The sequence below is a fragment of the Rosa rugosa genome, chromosome 2 (genome assembly GCF_958449725.1).
Source record: "Rosa rugosa chromosome 2, drRosRugo1.1, whole genome shotgun sequence".
NCBI lineage: Eukaryota > Viridiplantae > Streptophyta > Magnoliopsida > Rosales > Rosaceae > Rosa > Rosa rugosa.
In genome coordinates, this window is record NC_084821.1 from 71,245,690 (window position 1) to 71,269,275 (window position 23,586).

At 38.5% G+C, this 23,586-nt stretch overlaps 4 protein-coding genes across 6 annotated transcripts; 3 read left to right on the forward strand and 1 right to left on the reverse strand.

The window, feature by feature from the left end:
* The first annotated feature begins 3,014 nt into the window (after positions 1–3,014).
* Positions 3,015–4,046, forward strand: LOC133729897 (protein S40-5-like). Its single transcript, XM_062157524.1, has one exon. The coding sequence runs from the start codon at positions 3,180–3,182 to the stop codon at positions 3,807–3,809; it is 630 nt and encodes a 209-aa protein (XP_062013508.1). The 5' UTR covers positions 3,015–3,179; the 3' UTR covers positions 3,810–4,046.
* A 4,596-nt stretch (positions 4,047–8,642) lies between these two features.
* On the forward strand, positions 8,643–12,409 carry LOC133729898 (calcium-dependent protein kinase 21-like). The gene is made up of 8 exons (XM_062157525.1): positions 8,643–9,585; positions 10,107–10,250; positions 10,345–10,497; positions 10,974–11,089; positions 11,366–11,533; positions 11,649–11,776; positions 11,955–12,054; positions 12,131–12,409. The coding sequence occupies exons 1-8, from the start codon at positions 8,841–8,843 to the stop codon at positions 12,200–12,202; spliced, it is 1,626 nt and encodes a 541-aa protein (XP_062013509.1). The 5' UTR covers positions 8,643–8,840; the 3' UTR covers positions 12,203–12,409.
* A 4,117-nt stretch (positions 12,410–16,526) lies between these two features.
* LOC133733571 (uncharacterized) lies at positions 16,527–20,697 on the forward strand. 3 transcript variants are annotated; one of them, XM_062161197.1, is made up of 6 exons: positions 16,527–17,118; positions 17,552–18,394; positions 18,751–18,941; positions 19,067–19,273; positions 19,495–19,558; positions 19,801–20,697. In XM_062161197.1, the coding sequence occupies exons 1-6, from the start codon at positions 16,897–16,899 to the stop codon at positions 20,326–20,328; spliced, it is 2,055 nt and encodes a 684-aa protein (XP_062017181.1). In that variant the 5' UTR covers positions 16,527–16,896; the 3' UTR covers positions 20,329–20,697. The 3 variants fall into 3 exon arrangements, with proteins under 3 accessions (XP_062017181.1, XP_062017182.1, XP_062017183.1); XM_062161198.1 differs by having other exon boundaries at positions 19,804–20,697; XM_062161199.1 differs by having other exon boundaries at positions 17,557–18,394.
* A 279-nt stretch (positions 20,698–20,976) lies between these two features.
* LOC133729901 (peroxidase 42) lies at positions 20,977–22,832 on the reverse strand. The gene is made up of 4 exons (XM_062157527.1): positions 22,546–22,832; positions 22,256–22,444; positions 21,972–22,137; positions 20,977–21,708 (listed from the first exon to the last, which is right to left on the reverse strand). The coding sequence occupies exons 1-4, from the start codon at positions 22,768–22,770 to the stop codon at positions 21,299–21,301; spliced, it is 990 nt and encodes a 329-aa protein (XP_062013511.1). The 5' UTR covers positions 22,771–22,832; the 3' UTR covers positions 20,977–21,298.
* Between the last annotated feature and the right edge of the window lie 754 nt (positions 22,833–23,586).

A 23,586-nucleotide genomic window follows, 5' to 3' on the forward strand; every position in this document is an offset into this window, starting at 1 on the left:
ATGACCTCCTTGAGCCGAAAGGGCCCACCCCCTAACCACCTAGATCACCCAACCTCTCGGGCTACAGAGAATCCCGAGAATCTCGATACCACCTCATAGACAACCGCCATAACAACCACCCGAGAATCTCGGGCTACAGGCCTCTTCCACACCGTGTCCCAATGATACCAGACCACGTGCAAGGATCGTTTGTCAGCACATTGACCATAAGATAAGACCGAAACTAAACCAACTCGTCCCCAGGAATGACACCAAATCCATGGCACCTCAATTTGACCCAACCCTAGCTCAAAAGAGTAGGGACATACTAATGACCAGAAAAAACTAACCAAAAGCCTAACCAAAAATAATACTCTAAACAAGGCCAGAACAAAGCTATTACAATCATCTTTCCTCTCTCCAATTTCCCCGCCGACAGACCACCGCCACAAACCTTTCCCTTTGAGCTCACCTCCCCAGAGATACCCAACCAATACCGCAAGCCACACTGATTCACCTGCTTGTCGTCGGCCGGATCCAAATCTAGAAACAGATCCATTCCAATCCAAACCACCGAGAAGCAAGAAGGAAATCACCGTGCCCTTCCACCTCGAAGCGAAATAGCTCCACCCATTTGTGTCCATCCGCCTGGGAGCCCGAACCCACCTCTGCAACCATCGTCGAGCGACCCACCTCTGAGCAGAGACCAGTGCCATACGATCCATGGCATGCCGCCGCAATGATCTGGCCTCTGGCCCCTTGCTCCAAGCCTGCGCCGCCGCCGATTTCCCCATCCACGCCTGCGCCTCTACCTGAGAGTAGAGAAGACACTTGCATAGCCCAGACCAACGAAAAGTAGACAGAACCGAGAGTCCCGAGACCCCCATCTCCCGTCCGGCAACACCTGCCCGTCGTCGCTGAGACGGGAAGCCACAGCCGACTAGGTGGCGCCGTCGGACGAGCAACACACTCTTCTTCGCTTTTTCCAAAACCTAGGTTTCTCTCCTGTTTTCTCGGTTCAATATTGACGTTAGACTATTCAAGCACGAAATAACATGTGGATTTAAGAGTCGGTCATGATCTATATCTAATAGTTAAAAGACTCGATAGATCACTTGTTAGTAAAAATTATGGTAGATTTGTAATTTTTTTTTTTAACGACGGCGGAAAATTTAACCATATATTTTGAAGTATTTTATTGAACGCTCTATCTCAATCTTATATAAAATATGAATAAATAAACTAAATGGTTGTAAGGACAAAATTATTGCATGAGAGTAATGATAACTCCACTCGTCAATTGCAATATCCCACTATATGGATTACTACCATTATGTACATAGCTACATATTTAGCAATATGATCATCCTAGGAGAAAGTACGAATCAAGTCATTAACTAGTGTTATATTCATTCTGAAAATTTATCGTGAAATTCACATCAATCAAATGACCATCCGTCAAATATATTCAATTAACTTTTTGAATTTCACATTACAATTTGCACCACTCACTTGCTCCCCAACCTAGATTCGAACCCCGCAGTTGTCAAAGTAGTCAAGCACTGTGCTGCAATGCACAGTTGGAGCATTTCACATGCGCCGAAGGAGTTTATCTTAGGCCTAAGAAGCATTTGGGTTCCCCTTGACAAAGTCAAAAAAAAAAAAAAAACAATGAGTTTAGTGAGGTCATTAGTTTCTAGAACACCATATTAATTAATAAGAAGGAACCTAAGCACTAATATATTCAGTCAAAATTGCAACATATTAGTGACATGATGAGCATAAACTCCATTACAATAATATATATTCACCATTTTGGAGGTCATTTATGGACCTCCATTGAATTCTAGGATATGAACACTGGTAAAGTTTGCTTGTTTCTACTTTCACAAACGACAAGTAGTCCTGTGATGGGGACCCACCAAATGCCCACCTAAGTATTGTGGACCGCTGAATGTGCCCGGCACAATGACTTTGCTCAAAATGGGGGATTAGGGATTATATTAAACACTAAACCCCCACTGATTACATCCCTAACCATCAATTATCAACACAATTAGTTTTCTTAGTCACCATCATTAGCTTATCCCCCACAACATCCTATAACTTTTATTTTGATTGAGGAAAATTATTTCACCGGTAGCTGTTCATCCACTTGGCGTTGATCGAGACTTTGCCGGTGGGTCCCGCAGGTGTTTTGGAAGCATCCACGTGGTGGGTGCTGAGAGGATGTCAGGAGGAGTATGTGCCCACGTGGACTGAGAGAGCCTGATTGCGTTGGATCCATTTGTCAATTGACGTAGTCAAAACAAGAAGAGTGAATATGCTATTGTAATCTAATAAAAGGCGCGTGTGTAGCAATTTCTAGCATTACTTGGGCTTTAGGGTTGAGTCTATTCAACAAATATATAAATATCGGATTTTAATCATCTTCAAATTATCTATTTAACTTATCAATCGATATCTATACTTATTGAATATGCAAATTATCGTATCGAGTTGAATCGACTAACTTTGCGCATCTGTTTTAACATCTAAACGACATTAAGACTTATAAATATTAAATTCTCAACAGATTTATCGTATTTTTTTTTATGTTTGCATTATAATTATTAACTTCAACCTCATATCAAATTATTAACCACATATATACATATCATCCTTGTCGAATTATATGTTTAATTCATCTTCAATCCGTATAATATTTATAAAAATTATACGTTGAATTTGGATCAAAATTTAATCCATTCACAGATCAACTAAATAGTACACACTAATCACTATTGCATGAAGTATAGGCAAGTGGGACGCACACACAGACGGGAGCGCGTGTAATACATAAATGACCACCATCAGTTGCCCTATTTTTCACAGTATGGTGAGCTCGTTGGCGTCTTCTGTCATCACCAATCACCGTACGTCTGGTTGGAGTTCTTTATTTTCTCCATACGTTAAATGCATACAAAATGATACTCAAATTCAAATGAAATGAAGCAGTGGGTAAATCGAAAACCCTATATATACATGCCCACTCCTACAAGCTCAACTTATGCTCAAGCCCATACATAGTCAATATACATAATGGAGTTGTAACAATATACTGGGTTTCGTTCTTTCTTTTTTCTTTTTTTTTCGTTTTTCTTTCCTCAACTGGGTCCCCGGGAAGTTCAGTTTCCGTCGCCGGAATCTGATTATGCCCTATGGCAAAGGGCCGGAAACTGACGCAGAGCCGCAGCGAACGTTTCCTCGGGAGCTACAGTAGCTACAGCCACGCCCAAGAGTCGCCGGAGCTCGCCGAAGACGATGTCTGGTCGATGGTGGAGACCGTGGAGGAGCGGGACGACAACGAGGTCGATAACTCTCAAAGCGAGTGGAGTCCACGCGTCGCCGCCGAGACTAACGGAGGCTTTGCCGCGAGGGGAAGAAGCCGGCGCATTCCACAGGACGATAACAACGTTAGCGGAGGGCTGTCTTTGGCGTTTGTCGAAGACTCGGGAAAGACGGCGTCGTCGCCTCGGATCGTGCACCAGTTCCGCGGACATGACAGCGTGGCGTCTCCACGTGGCCGCCACATGGCCTCGTCACTCCCCGTGAACGTGCCGGACTGGAGCAAGATTCTCCGGGTCGACTCGGTCGACTCGCTGTACGAGTTCAACGACGGCATGGACAGCAGCAACGACCCGGAGATGATCCCCCCACATGAGTACCTGGCGCGTGAGTACACGCGAGGGGCGACGTCGGTTTTCGAGGGGGTGGGCCGGACGTTGAAGGGCCGGGACATGAGGCGGGTTAGGGATGCGGTTTGGAGCCGAACCGGGTTCGATGGTTGAGATCACTCAAGTGTGGTTAGCGTAGCAAAAATAGGAGGAGGTTTGTTTTATTGTTGAAAATGATTTGTTTTGGGGTTGAATTGGGTATTTTTGGTTTGGGCAATGAATGATTCAACTGAATTGAGTCGGTTGCGAGTGAGCCCAAACATGAATTCTGAATCTGGGATTTTAATATTTTATTGTGGTGGGTTGAATTTTGGAAATCAATTTCTTATTAAGTGGTCACTTTCTATTATCTTTACTCGTCTTAACTCGTTTACTATATTAGCTCTCGTATTTGGTAATTTTCTCGTTATTTTAGCTCATACTAGTCCCCAAAACCACAATAAAAAACAAAAAATCGAACAAAACTTAAAGTAAAAGGTCTTGGTCATTAAGATCCGAATGTAGTCATTGAAGATCCTAAATATAATCTGTTTCTTTCTTTTATGATGAGTACTTTAGGAGTAATGACTGCATAATAGGAACTATGAAGTTACCATTTATGATTTGACAACTCCAACTTCATTTCCCAGTGGAAGCATAGTTCAAGTGAAGTACATAAAAGTTCAGATTCTAAATTCGAGTGTCTTGACTCTTGACTAAAAAGAAAGAAAAAAAATTCGAGTGTCGTCATAGTAAATATGCAGGTGCTTGAAACACAATTAAAATTTATTCTTCTTAAGAGCATAAGAATTTAAGTACAACTTATGATAAAGAAAGATTTATTGTTCTTTAGTACAATTTGGCATCCCATTTGGTCGAGCACTAGTTGATTGAACTGTTCTTTGTCTAGTAGGTTATAATCTAAGATGAAATGATGATGTTTTGCAATTTCTTATTATCATATTTTAAATTGATCAAATGAGAAATTATTATTCGATCGTATAAGAGAAAAATGCAATAATTGTAAAAAATGATTCGAACTGTTATTAAAGAAAGATAATTTTATTTTTATTTTTATATATATAAGATTGATTGATTGATTAAGAATGATCTAAGAAAATAGCACGGCTTCTATTATCATACTAACTATCAAATTGGGTTGTTGGTAGATTCTCTATAAGTAATAAAGTCATTATGCCAATTCAACAAAATTAGTTTAGTTCATGCATTTCAAGATTTATGTTTATTTATGTATCTGACAACAATATAGATCATATGTAAATTTCAATACCTAAAATCGCTACAAAACAATATTTGTAACTTGTGTTTTTTCCACATAAAATAGAAATATCATCTCAAATTTATGTGGTTTGTAATATATCATCTTTCATCCCCTCTCTCTCGATCGATCGATTGCGAGATATTAATGTCATGTCGATTGTTTGAAAAGTGGGGAAAGGGAATCTAGGAGCACAAGAGAAGACCCCACTAATATCCAAAGCCTAGTGTTGAATCCAAAGTCCATTGTCTAGTCACCAAAACGTTGATTAATACCACCAAGACAAAGGAAGAAAACCAATGGCTCTCACTCTCTCTCTCTCGCTTCTTCTTCTGCGTTTTTATGAACCAACAAAAACAAAGGGAGCAGTCGCGTCCCTTTCTGGAAAAAGTTGAGCCATTAGTTTGCATATGCTGTCGATCATCCACTGGATTATAAACTAGCTCTTAATAATATGTAAACAATCATATTATGTATGGTAATACTGCACTAGCTAGCTCGATAATTATATATATGTTTGCGTGTGTCAGTGTGTGGCCATAGCATGCATGGCATTATATCGATCTCACCTTCCCACTAAATTAAGGTCACTGCTTGGACCCCTCAGTTTTTGTCCATGATTTATTGTTTTGGACTCGAGTTTTTATCCATTTATGGAATTTATTCCTTGTCTAGTGCTTATTAGGTCAAGTTTGAAAAGATAATCCATGCATGTTGTTCAAGGTTTCCACCCATTAGTACTCTCCCTAATATATCTTACATATACGAATAAGAATATTGGAGTACCATATAGTTTGTGTGAGGGTGGGGTTGTTCATTCACATTCTGAAAATGTTTGCTTTGTTCGTGTGATAGTTTGTGGTTCAGGCTCAAATACATTTAACTTGACCAAAAAAATAAAATAAAAACAAAGAAGCTCAAATACATTTACTAGTGTCTCAAAGTTCAAGCTCATAAGTTAATATATTAAACATTAACTCATTAAGGTGTATAACCAAGCCGCATGACAATATGCGTAACCTGTTTATACTTAGTAAGACTTAATTGAAATTCGAGCTCCCTTTTCAATTTCAAAGATTATAGTTTTTAAGTGATTGACTATATCTCAACTCAGTACCGTTTTAGCTCTAATTCAGTGATCCTATTTTTTTTTTTTTAGAAATATTTTTTTAATATTAAAAGTTTGAAACTGAATTAGAATAATTGAGACTTCAACATCAAGCCTTCTAAAGATCCTCACATCCGATCTAAAGTAATTAAATGAAAAACAGCTGAAGAATAGCTGTCAACTGTGTCAAGCTGAATTTTGATGGCTCGGTTTCCTCCAATGGCCAAGTTGCTTTAGGTTTTGTTATTTGTGATCATAATGGCTCCCCTCTCATTGATGGAGCTCGTAGCTTGAAATCCGCTAGTGTTCTCATTGCTGAATGTTCTGCAATCTGCACTTAAAGATGGTCTTCTTGCTGCCAGAAGATTCAACCATCCCAATGTTCTGGTTGAAGATGACTCTGCCCTAGTTATTAGTTGTGTTAAGTGTTAACAGCTCCTGCTGATATCCTTTGGAGGCTAATATCTTTGATTCGGGATATTAAGAATAGGGTGCATGCGACTATTTCCACCTTACTAAATGCTTTGTTCACCCTACAATCAAATTTTTTCTTTAAAATCCCAAAATTGTCATTAAGTACAATTATTAACAGAAAAAATAATTGTAGTTAAGCACAATTTTATGGATAAATAAAATTTTACCCAACAGACAAAGTATATTGGTGAAATATACAATCTCTCGTCAAATTACATTGGTGAAATATACAATCTTTCATCAAATCTAATTACTAATATTTCCTATATTATTGGAACCTCTGCTGTGTGAGCGATTGCTAATTTACTATTGAGGTGTATCTGCTGTTATTAGGGAGTATCTGCTTGTTTTAGGGAGCGATTGCTAATTTACTATTGAGGTGTATCTGCTGGTTTTAGGGAGCGGCTCCACTGTGATCCCAGAGCAATTGACCGAACTTAAAAGTACAAGAAGTTTAAAGTCGAGAGGAGAGGCACTAATGAGCCTGAACCCGGCAGCGACAGAGGACCCTCGGAAAGAGAGTCTTGCTTTCCCTATGCCCACTTAGCAGATCACGAGCCACTGGACTACAACGGTACAAGAAATTCGCAGTTTTATCCCAAACATCATCCAACATTTGACTTGAAGCATATATTTCCTCCAACATTTTATGGGCGTTAGCAAAGGCTTCAGCTTTGATAATAGAGAGAAGCGAGTCGGACAGCCAAACCCTCATCGGAGAAGCACCGGTACTTCTTTTGGTCCCCTACGATCTGCTCTTCGATACAACGGCAGAAGAGCTCAGCTGAATCGATCCTTCAACTTCTTAACGTCTGTTCGCCGCCGGAGGAAGGGGCAGAACGATATCGCTAATAAATCAAGAACAAGAGCACTACTTTTTCATCAATTCCAAATACCCAGAGAGAACGAACCAGCCTAATGTAACAGCCAATCTCATACAGCTAAAGAAGATCACATAGTGCGGCTCTCAGAAGAACACGAGAGAATAGCATAGTATTTATATGTTCGAACTATAAGGGGCTTATACAATTTACAAGTACACAACATTGGGCTTATAATAGCCAATTTAAATAGCCCAAAATCTAATCCAATTTCTTAGGTGGAAGTGTCGATAAGGAGAACAAGGAATCAGTGTCGATAAGGAGGACAAGGAATACCCAAAAATCTCACACTCATCTTCCGATGATAAATGATTAGTAATCATGTGATAAGGTCACCTCACTCAATATCTTTCGCTCAAGTACGTGTACAACTACAATTCTCTAGTTATAGTATATACCAAAGCTTTACTTGTTATGGTTCTCTAACGAACCGTTTGTCGGGCTCCTAAATGGGATGTGGGAACCATGCATGTAGTTGACAATTGAATTTTGTGAAGTACATGCAATTGAAAGTTGGTTTGGATGATCCTTTCTAACAGTTAGAGGCTTGCAATTCTCACTCCAAGGCATTTAATGAATATATAAATTATGAAGTGTTTTCACGACCTATACGATTTCTTTCACGCTCTTCCCTATACTCTCATTCTCTTTCAGGAATATGTGTGGCAAATTTTGATTAGAGACCTACGGCCTCAATACGGGTACATTGGATTAGGTTTGTAATAGGCAATTTGAGAAGGCTAAATTCTAAATCAATATAAATAAATCGAGAAACAAACATCTTTCAATAAAGAAAACTATACTTAAATACGCATTTTGTTGTGCTAAAAAACCTTACGTTCACCCGATGTTTCATTGAGTCATACACGTAACACTGTCACCGTACCCATGAGTTTTCAGTTGGTAAAAATATCTCTACATTCTTCAGCTATAAACCATCTGTGGAGAGTCCCAATATACGTATATTCCGGAATTTATATCCTTCACGGAAACATCTGTCCCTCATAAATTTTGTGTTACACTGCAAGCTACGCGTTTCTTTCTCTTGTACTATTTCCCTTTGTGAATTACAAAGCATCATTCTTTTGGTACCGCGTATTTCATCTCAAGACTAAACGGTAGTTTCCTAAACCCGCGTATTTACTGTGTGGCCAAGAAAAACCACCGCGTAAAACAAACGTTTCCTCTGTTCCTCCTGCGGGTCCGCCCTATATACTCTCTCTCTCTCTCTCTCTATTTCACACTCCAACACAACATTCAATTCATCTGGTATCCGCATCTTCAAGTTCACCTCCAAGTCAACCTCAAAGTTTCAAAATTTGGTCCTCAAATCTCCAAACCTCATCTGCTCATCTCCTACATTGCATTGGAGTTTTGTCTGATATCCCAAACTGGGTTTCCTCCATTGAATCTTGATTTGGAACATGGGTTGCTGTGGCAGCAAGACCAAACCCAATCCAGGTCCTAATAATGGGTATGTCTCCTCATCCATACCCATCTCTCATCACCACCCACAACAGCAACCCTTGTCTGTCTCAACCCAGCAACCTCACAAAGCTTCAGCTCCTCCAACCCATAACCCACCTCCACCACCCCAACCCCAATACCAACCACCACCACCAAAGCCACACCCACAGCCAGTGAAGCCAGCAGTGCCGCCAAACAGCATTCTTGAGAAGCCCTTTGATGACATTAAGCAGTACTACACTCTGGGGAAAGAACTGGGCAGAGGCCAATTTGGGATCACGTACTTGTGCACAGAGAAGTCTACGGGTGACACTTATGCCTGTAAGTCAATCTTGAAGCGCAAACTGGTGAGTAAAAGTGACAGGGATGATATCAAGAGGGAGATACAGATCATGCAGCACATGTCTGGGCAGCGCAACATTGTGGACATCAAGGGGGCTTATGAGGACAGGTACTCTGTGCATTTGGTGATGGAGCTCTGTGCCGGAGGGGAGCTTTTCGATAGGATCATAGCGCAGGGAGTGTATTCGGAGAGAGCTGCCGCCGCGATTGTGAGGGACATTGTGAATGTTGTGCACAGTTGTCATGTTATGGCTGTGATGCACCGTGATCTCAAGCCCGAGAATTTCTTGCTGTCTAGTAAGGGGGAAGGGGCAATGCTCAAGGTTACGGATTTCGGGTTGTCTGTTTTTATTGAGGAAGGTGAGTTTCCAAGAGTTTTATGAGCTTTTGTTCATCTTTCATGTTACAAGTTGTGGAATTGGATTTTTTATCAGTGTGATTGCTTAACTATGCTGTGGACTGTTGAAATGGCATATAGTCCCTATTCGTTTGTTTGGTTCATTATTGCTGTGAATATGTGTCCTATAGCCAATAAGAACTGATTGAAATTGGGTTTCTAATGCAGTGGTTTAAAGTTAGAAGTATTACTTTGCTGTAAATTGTTAGTGTTGTCTGTAAGCTGCAACTTAGTTGTAGATATTGTGAAGTCAAGAAGCTATCTTGTGAAGAAAGTTGTGTAATTTACTGAGAAACCAATTTGTTAGTGGTTGAGATTAAGTTGTTAGAGCCATTAGGCTGTGCCAATTTTCTAGGTGATGGAGTGTAGGTAATCAATCTATGATATATGTAAGTGAATTTTATTATTTTAAAGCTTTCTAAGTCTTTTTTTGATATGATTGTTTGGCTTGTTGAAAGTGACATTTTCTTTCCACTCATCTCAGGGAAGGTATACCGAGATATAGTAGGCAGTGCTTACTATGTTGCTCCTGAAGTGTTACGGCGTAGTTATGGAAAGGAGATAGATATTTGGAGTGCTGGAGTAATTCTGTATATTCTACTTAGTGGAGTACCTCCATTTTGGGCTGGTAAATATAGTTCATTGTTTTCTTTCTAAACACTGAATGTGCTCTGATGCGTAGTTATCTTAGACATCACTTCTCTAACTTTATACTTATGCAGAGACTGAGAGGGGCATCTTTAATGCAATATTGGAAGGTGTAGTTGACTTTGAAAGTCAACCATGGCCGTCAATATCAGACGGTGCCAAGGACCTAGTTAGAAAGATGCTGACACAGGACCCAAAAAAGAGAATTACTTCACTGAAAGTTCTTGGTAAGATATCTCCTAAAGTTACAACTAAGTAGAACATGTTCAGTATACAATCTCTAAAATATTTCCTTTGTATGATTTAGTGGCCCATTATCCTCAAACATATCTCTGTTTGAAACTTTGAAATGATTTTAGTTCCCATATGAGATTCTAGTCGTTAACCTATGAAATGATACCATTACATTACCTTTTCCTGGCATTCAAGGGTAATTAATCTGTTCTTCTTTCCAAGTAGGTTCTTTTCTTACACCAACAATCTGTCATTAGGGATCATGTTATAGTTACATAGAAACTGATCAACAAATAACTAAAAAGCATTAGTACCCTGGGTGACCAATGTGCCTTTTGGTTGTTACTCTACAGTCATAAGTAAAAGCAAATAAAATACAATGCCATTGTTTTTGTAGCATGGTCTTCTTACAGCTAGCATTTGTTTCATGGTTCTGTATCCGACTAAAATTTAATGTTCTGTATGGTAGAGCATCCCTGGCTCAGAGTAGGTGGAGAAGCATCAGACAAGCCAATAGATAGTGCAGTTCTCTCTAGAATGAAGCAGTTGAGAGCAATGAATAAGCTTAAGAAGCTTGCCTTGCAGGTAATTTATCAAACTGGGTTTTGAAGCTCCTACCTGCACTTAGTTATAAAATGAAAAGTTGCCTTTCAACTCGATTATCAGTTGCAGTCTTGAGATTTTTTCAAGTTACTGGTTAGTTTTACCATGAGAACCATTGTCTAAACCTGAAGGGAAGGAAAAAAGGGGGAAAAGCAGAACTCTTCTTATCTTACTACCTGGGTCCAGATGATTCCTTCTGTTCTTTTACCCTTATATTGCTCAATAATGTTGATGCATTTTGAAAATTCCATGAATTAGGTAATAGCGGAAAATCTATCTGAAGAAGAAATTAAAGGTCTTAAGGCAATGTTCACCAGTATGGACACCGACAAAAGTGGTACAATAACCTACGAAGAACTGAAGACAGGATTAGCTCGTATTGGGTCACGGCTATCAGAAACCGAAGTCAGGCAACTTATGGATGCTGTAAGTAACTAATGACTTGCCAGGGCTCAATCTGTTTATTGTCAGCTGTTGTGCATTGCTGTTTCAATTTTCATAAATGACTAGCACTCTTGTAACTCCTGTCTATACATTTCAGGCTGACGTTGATGGAAATGGATCAATTGACTATATTGAATTTATATCTGCTACTATGCATAGACAAAGACTAGAGAGAGATGAACACCTGTACAAAGCATTTCAGTATTTTGACAAGGATAGCAGTGGGTGAGTTGACAAATTTTAATGCAAAATCTATCAATTTCTTAATGGGTTTCTGCTTCTTATCAAGTTTTAACTACTTGATCAGCTTAGAGAAGCAAAAGTATTGTAGGGTCTATATTCTTACATCACTTCCTCATAGAGGAAAGTTAATGAATTCATCACTGTCAATTTCAACTGACAGGTATATAACAAGAGATGAATTAGAGGCTGCTATGAAGGAGCATGGAATGGGTGATGAAAACACTATCAAAGAAATAATTTCCGAGGTTGATGCAGATAATGTAAGTTATCTACAACTCTCAAATTTTCTGAGCATTTTCTTTGTTGTTTTTTATGCTGACCTATTTGTACCAATAGGACGGGAGGATCAACTACACGGAATTCTGCACAATGATGAGAAGTGGAAATCAACCCACAAGGCAGTCTTGATTATGCTCGTGTGTATTTCAGAATTTAAAAGCAGAAGTGAACTATGAACTATGAGCTGCTTTAGTGCCTTTACTGTGTTGGAAGGTATCAGAGCATGATTACTGGGTAGTGTGATGTAGACTAGGCTCTACTATACTAGACCATTGTGAATCTTAGATCCAAAAATTGTGCAGTTTGGGAATATGAAGCAGAGTTTAGAACTTTTGATTTTCTTGTGTTGTGTTTGTGACATTCTGTGCATCTATTGTTGTTTTTTTTTTTTTCAGTTCAACTTTGGTTTGGAACTTTTGCCTGAATATGGACAGTGACATTTTTCCATGAGTCCAATGACATCCATTATTCCATTCAACAAATTTTTAATGTATAATGTTATTAATGTTACATGCCGCAGAAAGAATCAAATAACTCGATCCCAAGAAATTGGCAGAACTATTCCACAAAACTAAAACATTGTATTTGTATTTGGTAAGCCACATATGAAAACATGTGTTTCATATATTCGATTGAGTTATTTGCATCTCAAGAAACACACACATGGTTATTGATTGGCATAAGTTCAAAACTTAAACAAAGTTACAGTGTCTTCCGTGGATGAAAGATAATAAACAAAAGGTAGCGTATCGACATCTATCAATCCAATCAACATACTGTTACTTTTATAACAAAAATGAAATACCAATCAAGAAAATTCCACGGATACTATTCCTCACAGACCGTTATAGGACTGCTACAAGCGAAGGCCTGGCGTAAATTAGCCTCAACTCAGTCTACAAATGTAGAAAACTAGGAAACATAGATCTAAAAGCACAGAAAAGAAAATTACTGATAGAAACTGATTGGCCTCAAATCATTTATTCAATAAGAAAATGATATGTCCAATGCAATAATTCCTAGAAAATGTTACTGAACTTTCCCTATTTCACATGTTCAATTGAAACCGGAAGTTTCTACATACATCTGTAATATAGTATGGCCCTGAATACAAATATTGAGACTAAAATGGATATTCTGGAAGGGTGGTTCCTCTAGAAAATGTTTCTTTTGCTAATAAAACAAGGGTCAAACGGTGCTCGTAAGGGTTTAAACGGCCACGGTGGCGTCTCGACCCCAAGATCTTCGACACTGTAGATTTAGCTATATATAGGAGTCCAGGCATTCCATAAGAGTCACTCTGGACAGACTTCCTGGATCCGTCACTATAGTTCACTACTTTTCTCAGTACAATTTCGATCTTGAGACGAAAATTTTTGTTCACTCGAAGGTTGTAAGCATTGGGTGAGACTAAGCTCTCTACATATTCAACACAACGAGGATGGTAACTGTCAATTATATCATCCCTAACATATATCATCCCTAGCAAAATACACAAGTGAATTTTTATTTGCATTGTAGGAAACCGGATTCCCACTTGCATACAACAGAATTTTTCCCATTTTCCATAAACCATGTCATCGGTTGTAAGATAATACGCCCTAAAGTGCCCCACATCCTTGGAATTTTGACCGTTTTGGTCCAAGACTCTAGCACCCCATACTCCTTCATCACCCAAATATAATAACCTCTATCATCGTCTTCTCTAGCAAGTAGCTTACCTCTTGAAGCCCCCACTTCTAGTTTATAACACCGAATATCAGGACGTGGTAGTGGCAGTTCCTTGTATGTCTCACTTGTTAAATCAAACGAAACAATTGCTCCAATGCAGTCAGTTTTTGCAGCACTCCAATGTAGAGCTCCACTAACAAAAGCAGAATGCTTACTAGTAAACAAGATACCAAGAGGAGAGTCCTGAGCTCCATTAGCTCCTTGAATCGTCACTATTGTAGTCGTAACCAAATCCATATATCCATTCATCATCTTTTCGTTCCACATGTACTACTCCTACTTCAGAAGTACTCGGTAACACTTTGAAGTCTCTTGTACTTGGATTCCATAGCAATATCGTACCAGTTACACCTTCTTTTAAACAAATCAAACCATCACAAGAACCCATGACACAAAAGCGATTATTGCCTCCAATTCGAATATCTATTGAAGTTTCATCGAGCACTATGGAATCATTAACTGAGTAAAATCCTAGGTCGTAAAGCAAGTTGGAAGGATTCATGATTATTCTTTGGGTATTACTGGCACATAGAGATAATTGTTTTCTGACGAATTGATGACTTGAGATTAAGGAGCACCATAACTTGCAAACAACCGTAAATTTCAACAAGCTTTTTACAGGAAGGTTTGCAAGTATTTGAGTCATTACCTTCCACACACTATTGATGATCCTTGTATCGGCTTTTCCGTAAGTGCTTCTCTTCGATGATATCTCACTTTACATCCTCTAGCAAACAAGAAAATATTTCTCTAATGTTTATTGGATTCTGAAATTTACTATCTGATAGGGTGCTACATATAATTATATATAGAGAGCACGATTCCTAAACCTAAAAACATGAAGTAAATAACCTATTCTTTGTAGAATACGATAAGCAAATCTTATTTAACTAGAAGCTTTTCTAACCTCTCTGTTGATTACCTGGTCTTGAACTTACTCTTGAATTGATAAGCTTTGCAAGAAGAAATTGATCTCCTTTCTGATTAGTCGTTTCACTAGCAGCTTATCAATTAGGAGACAAATCTATGGGCATGGAGAGATGTATTAGGGTTCTCGATGTAGATGTACAGACTATATATACTCATTTATCTTTTGAACTTCAGCACTTTTACTAGACTTGGTTTATAGTTTTAACCAACTCTAACATTGAATCATGTATCAGCGACCTCAAATATCACAAGTCTTTTAAATCTCATTTTACACACTCCACAAGAGAAACAAAATACATATACTAGACCACCCCAAACCCACTTGACACCCTTCATTTCAGTCCCTGCAGGGTTCTTAGAATACTATTTGTCTTGAAAATTAGAAAGCCAATGAATCAAGGGACTAGTGTGTGTACTCATTATAGGACTTCTTTTAATTAACCTCTCCAGCTCTGCAGCACAGTTTCCACAGAACCTGAACAAGGATTTGTTTAAGTCCATGACTTTGGCCACCCCTAAACCCCTAGTTTTTCATCATTTGAAAGACTAAGTTATTTGCCTTACGATTACATTTAGCTTCAAATGGTGGAACTAAACTAAGCAACTCTGGGTGCCCCGAATGGTGGATTAATTTTGTTTAAAATTAGAAGTAGGATGGTATCCAAGGTTTACTCACCTTCATATTCCCTGACACAAATTGTGATTAAAGAGACAAGCATTTAAGTTCCCGTTGCACGTGAGGTTGTAATTCTATATTGTATGGACGTGTGACTCACATCTATTATATACATACCTTGGAAAAGGGGTAAATGGGACTCGCTAGTCAAGACAGACCTCAAATTTTCTATCTGTTCCTTTCTGTATTGCAAACCTGATCGTTCATTTTTCATTAGTAAATCCATAGTCAGGGTAGTTCTCATAAGTATAGGACAGGTAGCAGGTTACTTAAATGCATATTTCATATCAGATATGTATTATGATGAGTTGAAAGTAATGTGTTTGATAAAATGTTTACAAGAGATTCTTGAATTTTATAAAAGACAATTAAGAAATAGTGGAACATGCGAGTTTTGTTCATATCAGATATGTATTATGATGAGTTGAAAGCAATGTGTTCGATAAAATGTCTACAAGAGATTCTTGAGTTTTATAAAAGACAATCAAGAAACATTGGAACATGCGAGTTTTTTTAGCTCAACCACAAAACGAAAAATTATTAGATCCGCACCGTTTGAAATAACCTAAGGCGAACACGACACAACACCCTTCGATTGCTAACCCTGCACTTGAGGACTTGCTGCCTATTATAATAGGTAGAGGCTGCAAAACTGAGCATAATCCACACGAGGACTGAACCATAAAAAGACTGGTTGGATCAGGTAAAGCAACGGGGGTAAGTTATTTATGTTTTTTACTTGGTGAGCAAAGTACAATCATATTATATAATTGTGTATTATATGTGAAAAGTGCCTCGGATGCTCTATTCTTAGGCTGCTGAAAAATGGGGTACCAGCTGCTTCACCACTTACATAAGAAGACAATGCAGCTGATATTAAATCACAACTGTGAGTTGTTTGTCATCAAATTGTGAGACTCAAAGCGCTTAAAGAAAAAGCTTAACAGGTGAGCTCTTGTTGGATTCTTGTTCGCTTTTAGTTCCTAGCTAATCGAAAATGAAGTATATACAAGGAGATAAAAACAATGCCAAAAATATGTGCTTCTACAAATACTACAGTGCTCAAAAGAAGTCTCATTCACACTGGATTTTAGATTTTGGTTATTGATTGGAAACCATATTTTCCAGAAATGCCTTTGGAAGGTGCACGTGGTATTGCATGTCTTTTGCCACTTATATAACTGAAGCAAGAATAATCAAGCACAAAAGCCTCCTCATATTCCGATCAGTCTCACTTCTTTTCTTGGTTTTTCTTTCTTTCTGTTTCAGTGACAACTGCAGTCTTTCATGTTAATCAGTAATCAGTAATCTGCATATGCTTTTTCTAAAAAGCCAACTTCTTTGAATGGTTTTTGTGTTCAAAGCTTAGTTACTTGAGCCATTTTGCAGTTTTTCTTCGTGGGGTATCAGGGTTTTGCTTTCATATTTTAGTTTTCTTTCAAGATTTTCATCCTGGAAGAATTTGTTTTAGGATTGCTTATTGTGTATGCTAATGGTGGAGCTGCAGTCTTGTGCCAGATTGGTCAAGGCTTCTGCATTATGCGCGATAGAGGAAGGTATGAAAGGAGACGGTGTCGATGTTATTGCAGAGATTTCAGCTGAATTAGAAAGGGAAAGACAGAAGAATGCAGAACTTATGCAGAGAATACTAATTCTTGAAGCTCGGATACAGGAAAAAGAGAATGAACCTCCTCGAACAAATGGACAGGTAGAATTGCCAATTTTTCTTTGATAGTATTTTTGTGCTTTGTTTTCTATTAATATAAGATTGAAAACTTGCAAGAATAGAGAATCAGTACCTTAAAGCATTGTACTTTGTTCAGTTAAGAGTTAGAGAATTTTTAGTGTCATAATATTTATAAGATGCATGGTTTCAGAAAGAGATTGGTTTTCACTACTTAGTTGTCTTGTTTGTACTTTCCGGCTAATCTGATTATATTTCAAGTAAATAAGGAAGTGTTATTTTTGATCAATGCATAAAGTTTTTTCTTCTTCATGTTACTATCACCGATCCTTTTTTTCATCATCATTGTGGATGTTTGGAGAACTGTGGACTTGCAGTGCTCATAGTGATGCCATACATTCATATCAAAACTGCACAATTTTTATGTTGGCCACACCCTTACCTTTTTTGGTTTCAGGGCAGTTGCTCAAATTCAATGGAAAGAAACTTGAAGAAGTTCAAGAGACAGAAGATTGAACTCACTAGTAACACAACTGAGGATGGTAGTATAACTGTTGTCCAAGCTGAAATTGCTGCACAGAAGAAGCATCATATTGAATCCTATGCCCTTGAAGATCCAATTGTAGATGACAGTCTAGTCAACTGGATGAGCATGGAGGAAACACAGGTTTTGCTTTCTGAAAAAGCTAAGGATGGTGATTCAACTGCAGATTGTGATGAAACTGATGACAGTGATGATGAAGATGAAGATTATCGTGAAGAAGATGGTATTAACAATGACCATAAAGAAGCTGATGAAACTTCAAGACTTGTTGATGAACTGATTTATGAAGTTGCTGATAAGGGTTCAGATGCAGGGTGTGCAGAAATTTTCTCAGGTGCAGGTCAGCCACTATTTGAAAATGTGAACCGAGAAACCAATGAAGAACTACCAATAGGGCCAATTTGTAATGAGATGGAAATTAGAAACCAAAACAAGACAGAACCTAAGGATTTTGGGAGTTTCAAGGTACCAACTAGTATCCCAACTTCTAAGAAGGAGTTTATTCATACAGGATCTGGGAGCCTATCACAACATAAAAAGCCTCCAAAGTTGGCATTTTGCCCAAAAGAAGTGAAGAGAATAATTGATTCAGAATCCCTTCTACAGAAAAATGCTCATTCACACACAATAAGGAAGATCATAGTTTTTGCATCTCTTGGTATAAGGCATGGTTGTGAAGATATATATGAATTAGACTTCAACCATTTTAGCATTTTAAGGAAGGGCGAGCAATACATATCTCCAACAGATCCTGGGGTAAGGAAATTAGAATTTTTAACCTGTTACTCTTAAAGTTTATCCTTAAGGTCTTATATTGTTACTAGAAGATACAAATTATTATAAATTAACAATATCTATGCTGTGTATGCTGGTCTCTTCTTTGTTGTGATTTCTGTTGCCATTACCTTGAAAAAGGGGATTTCAATACCATTTGATCATTGCATTTAAGTGATAATCAACTTTGGTGCTTTAATGATGTATTAGATCAATGATAACATTCAGCTCTTATGAGATGCCATTTCATTTTGTGATCAGGCATATAACATATGTGAATGATCTATTTATTCCTTTTCATTAGCAAACAAGATATTTAAGTCATGTTTTACCTGTAGGAGCATGTTCTGTATGAAAATCCTGGTGTTCGGAGGAAGGTATTCTATCCAAACCGAAAGAACCCTGCACTATGTCCAGTTCAAATACTTGAGGAAGAGAAGGCTATGCGTCCATCAGATCCTAGCTGCCCATCATGCTTATTTCTATGCATCAAGTATGGTGGAAGGACAAGAAACCTTCCCCAAAATGAGTAAGCTTATCTGAGTACTGATATATAAGCTTGAGAGATGAACTCCATGGTCACTTGTTCATGTCCTCTGAGGTTTATTTTCATTAGCAGACTATTTCAAAAGTGTCTGTTTTAATATGACCCAGATATGTCAGACAGCGCATGGGAAGAAACAAGCTAAAGTCTTTTGGGCCATTGATGTGTCGAATGGCAATGCTAGCTCATGTTCGCAGTGGGAGCTTCTTTTTCAAAGCCTTGGGAATCACACTTCTTTTCATGGCTGGTTTTCCTGATGACCTGGTTCAAAGGGAAACCAAATATCGGAACTTAGACTTGCTCCAGAAATATTACAGGTATACAGAACTAATAACTAAAAGGACATGAATGTTTGTTGTTTGACTAGTTTTAATACAGAATGAAGAAGTTATTTGGCTAGTTCAGGATCTAACAGTAGTAATGGATACTAATGGGTTGAACTTATATTAGTACCAATAACAGAACTAGAAGTATTAATGGGGCTTAGCAGCTTCATTTTGACCTTGTATTTAATCAAAGCATAGTTTTTTTCTTGCAGGACAGATGAGGATGCTGAAGGAGAGGAATTATTTCTTGCATATCCTATGATAGATGATGATACTGTAAGATTGCCATCTCAGTTCATATATCTGAATACTTCCTTTTTCTATTGAACATTGACAAACTCAGTTTCGAGAAGAATAAAAGTCAATTTGATTCCTAATCCCTAAAGTTTGATCAAGAAGAGATACAAGAAACTATAGTTTGGCTTTGGTTGTATAGTTGAACAGTAGCTAATGTATTTTAAAGTATGTCTATTCTGATCATGTCAATTTCTCAGTTTACGACTATCTTGCTGTCTCAGCAGGCTAGTCCAGGTTCTCAGCAGTTTTGTGGCAAGACCTCTTCAACAAAAACAAAGGGAAAGAAACAGGCTCACTCTAAGCAGAAGACTTCATTCCCAAATAGTACATTTTCAAGCTCTGCACCTCAATTTGGACTAATGAATCAAGCCTCTATTCCCCCATTAGCTGCTCCACCAATCTCAAACACTGTGATCACCAATGCTGGTACTAATATCCCCTATCATAATCCAAACCCGTATCACCTTTTTCCTCCACAACCATCAAACACTTTCATGCCTATGGTATATTGGCCTCCCCCAAACACATTTTCTCCTGGACTACCTTATCAATCTACACATGGTTACCGGTCTTACCCTTCTGCCGGAAATTACTTCATCCATCCGCAGCCTTATTACAGCCATCCATCCTGCGGTCCATTGATCCCCAAAACGATAGAAGTAGCAAAGAAAAATGGCATGGCCTCGGAGGAAGCTGCTGATAGTGATTATGATTGTAGTTCAAGCAGTATAGAGCCAAAGAAGAACTAGCAAGGTGCAATAATGATCTGCTTGTCATATTTGTCTTCCTTGTAAATTATCTTAATTACCTGGAGTCTAAATAAATTACATCATTGTGATGTATTTTTGGTCCTGAACTTCTCAGTGGGCCGGGGATGTAACTACTGCTCAAAGATACAAGCTAGCTGCCTTAATGATCCGAGCAGACATTAACTTTGGGGTTGAAGCAACCTCTCTAAACCAAAGATCGAGAAACCTCTGGTACAACTACTGCTCAAAGATCGATAGAACTTGTGAATAGTCAAATAGGACCATCACTCTACAATGCACATTGCATAAGCTCCTTTCTCACTCTGGCTTGGCATTTTGTAATTGTCCAGTTTTCTTAATAGTATGCTTTTGGAAACATTTAATAATTAATTATTGTGTGCACAAAAAGCTTTGCTTTTAGAGATAAGTTAAATCTTCTCCATTCTAAAGTCCATCTCTTGTAGGACTCACTATCTAACCCTACATCTATAGACACTCCACCTACCAGCAGATATTAATTAACAAACACCAAAGAATCTTATCCCTTCCATCTTTGTCTTTAAGTCAAGGTCCCCTTATCCTTATAAACAAGCCGTGAATCTTCAATAATCCATTTATTATTGCAATACATGTTGTTAAGAGTTGCTCTTATATAAGCATGAAGTATCAATCACCATCATCATTGAAGTCCATGCATAATACATGTTGAAACCACCCATACATACATACATTCATCCCAACATCATTACAAGAAGAACAACAAAAACAGAAGGAGAAAAACCATACATCATGGGACAGTGCACTGATGATAGCTGCCATAGAAACGAACGACTTCTAGAAAAGGAAAAACCAACTTATTATGCAAGCAGCTGTGTCACACACTCACACGAGCTAGCTACTCTTTCTCCTTTGTATAACCAAAGAAGAAAAGCACTTCTAAACAGAGCTAGCTAGGTCGCTCTTGATCGACCTAGTGGAGCTTGTTGGCCACATTGCACTGTTGCCTGATCTCGCCCTTGTCTCCGGTGAGAGGGTTGTTCTCGGAGAGAATGGTGAAGGCTCTTGTGAACTCCTTGAAGAAGTAGTCTTGGCTTTTGGCCATTTTCTTGACATAGGGCTTGGTCCTCTTGTCTGTGGCAAGCTGGTGATCCACCATCATCAAACCCTTGTTGTCCAAGATGTTCCTGTAGTAGTTGTTGTCGAAGATCATGGGGGTACCACGGTCATTTCTCACGTACTGGACTGCCTTGGGGTCAGGGATTGCATCAGGGCACTTCTTGAGCATGTGGGGGACGTGGTCTGGGTTCAGAGCTGGGTCAACTTCTGGGTACAAACGGTGCACCAGCTTCACACAGTGTGTTCTTCCAACACTGTGAGCTCCTGTATTTGGTCACACAAGAATAACAATTAGACAAAACAGTGAAAACTAGTTCACTTGGAACAAATTTGCAAAAACAGCCCAAATTTAGATCCTTTTAAGATATTTTGCCACTTGTTCTTAGAAATATAACCACTTGAGGGTTTGAGATCTTGAGCATTACTTACAGAGGGTTCGAGTGGTTATATTTCTAAAAATCGAGAAACTTGACTAATTGTATTCTTGACATGAACATCATTTGGTAAACAAATTTGACGAGTCATACCTAGAAGGGCAACAACTCCAGGGGTGTCAATGCCCATGGCAGAGAACTTCTCAAGAACAGTTGACATGCTCTCATTGTGGTCAGGAAGGTACTCCTCAAGGATCTCTGCTCTGCTCCTTCTACCATCTCTCCTTCCGGTTTTAAGAGGAATAAATGGGCCTCCTAGCTGAAAATACAACAAGATCAACATGCTTTAGTCACTTGTACTCAAATAGTGAAATTTAATCATTCCAACTTCAGATCTATGTGTCTTTATAAAAGAGATAAACAAACTAAGTCCATACCCTAACAACTCCTTCTCTGGCTGACAAAACAAGAATATCTGAGCAAGAAACAACTCCAGGGCACTCCCTCTCTATTGCTTCTTTGATCTCTTCAATGTACCTAAAATTTCTCATCCCAAAGCTTCTGTCCATTTCTTTCTCAGACAAAGACCTCCTTGTTGAGTCCAAAAGTAGTGAAGCATCACATGACTGTCACCAAAAAAATCCAAAAGCAAAATGTTACTCACAAATTAACCACCAAATAACCAAAGAAAAGAAAAATAGTGAGATTTGGACAGGAGTTTATGTACCTGGACAGCACAGTCATGGAAGATGTTTCTGAGCCAAGAGAAAGCAGTGTTCTTGTGGCGCTTGTAGAGGAGCTTGACCTGCTCTCTGACGATATCTTCAGCCTGAGGACATGAGTCACTGTAGAAGTTCATAACAAGACCTGGGTCTTCCTCATTGCTCTCAGCAAAGCAAAGCACTGCTGAGAGAGATAGCAAAGCAAAGAAGAAGAGAGCTCTGGAAGCCATTTCAGTAAAGTTGGCAGTTTCAAAACTGATGAGGCCCTGCTTTGGTTTTAGACTCTTGGATGCTTGCTTAAATAAACCAGAAGATGGACACATATGGTATTATAATAGGGACACTTGTTCCAAGTTTGGGTTATGATGACTCTGATGCTTTTCATCTTTTTTACTGCATGCATTCACTCTGAACTTGACTTTTGTGACCTTTTGTGCTGAAATTAAGTAAAGCTTTGGTAACACTTGTTGCATGTCACAGAAAATGCTCAAGAGGGGAAGTTGTAGTTTTGCATCTCAGATCTTGATTTCCACTCTCTCACTTTCAAGACTTCAACTTCAAAGCATTTGTGTAAAAAAAGATAAATGACCTCAAGTGACATTCTACTAGAATCTACTGATCTAATCTTTTAGTAATTTCCTTCCAAATCTAAACTCCCACCATCCACCAACTTCATATCTAAATTATTGAGCTTCATAATTGAGTTTCCATTTGGCAAATTTAAACTCAATATTGGCAGGCTAAAAGATGGCCTCAGCACTTGTTTAAAAGAATGGCCTCGGCAAGTCATTATCATGAATTTACAAAGACTAAAATAAGCAACATAAAGAATATCGAGCATAAAAGAAAAGGAAGTGTCTGTATCATTTCCTGTAGCGTAATTGTGTGTTTTCACTTTTCACTGTCAAACTGGGAACTAGATCAAATGCTTTTCAACCCAAATACGATAGTTTTGTGTAGCAAATCACAGAACTGATCCCTCATTTACACTGTTGCCTTGAGTTTGTAGCTTAATGCAAGCCTAAACACCATAGTTAAATGGATTC

Excerpts from the sequence above, each read along its gene's own strand:
- LOC133729897 (XM_062157524.1), top strand. The coding sequence starts at position 3,180 with ATGGCAAAGGGCCGGAAACTGACGCAGAGCCGCAGCGAACGTTTCCTC.
- LOC133729898 (XM_062157525.1), top strand. The coding sequence starts at position 8,841 with ATGGGTTGCTGTGGCAGCAAGACCAAACCCAATCCAGGTCCTAATAAT. Across the intron at positions 10,251-10,344 it reads AGTACCTCCATTTTGGGCTG|AGACTGAGAGGGGCATCTTT; the intron begins GTAAATATAGTT and ends ATACTTATGCAG. Across the intron at positions 12,055-12,130 it reads CCGAGGTTGATGCAGATAAT|GACGGGAGGATCAACTACAC; the intron begins GTAAGTTATCTA and ends TTGTACCAATAG.
- LOC133729901 (XM_062157527.1), bottom strand. The coding sequence starts at position 22,770 with ATGGCTTCCAGAGCTCTCTTCTTCTTTGCTTTGCTATCTCTCTCAGCA. Across the intron at positions 22,445-22,545 it reads TCCATGACTGTGCTGTCCAG|TCATGTGATGCTTCACTACT; the intron begins GTACATAAACTC and ends TTTTGGTGACAG. Across the intron at positions 22,138-22,255 it reads CCAGAGAAGGAGTTGTTAGG|CTAGGAGGCCCATTTATTCC; the intron begins GTATGGACTTAG and ends TTGTATTTTCAG.
- LOC133733571 (XM_062161197.1), top strand. The coding sequence starts at position 16,897 with ATGCTAATGGTGGAGCTGCAGTCTTGTGCCAGATTGGTCAAGGCTTCT. Across the intron at positions 17,119-17,551 it reads CTCCTCGAACAAATGGACAG|GGCAGTTGCTCAAATTCAAT; the intron begins GTAGAATTGCCA and ends TTTTGGTTTCAG. Across the intron at positions 19,274-19,494 it reads TTGCTCCAGAAATATTACAG|GACAGATGAGGATGCTGAAG; the intron begins GTATACAGAACT and ends TTTTTCTTGCAG.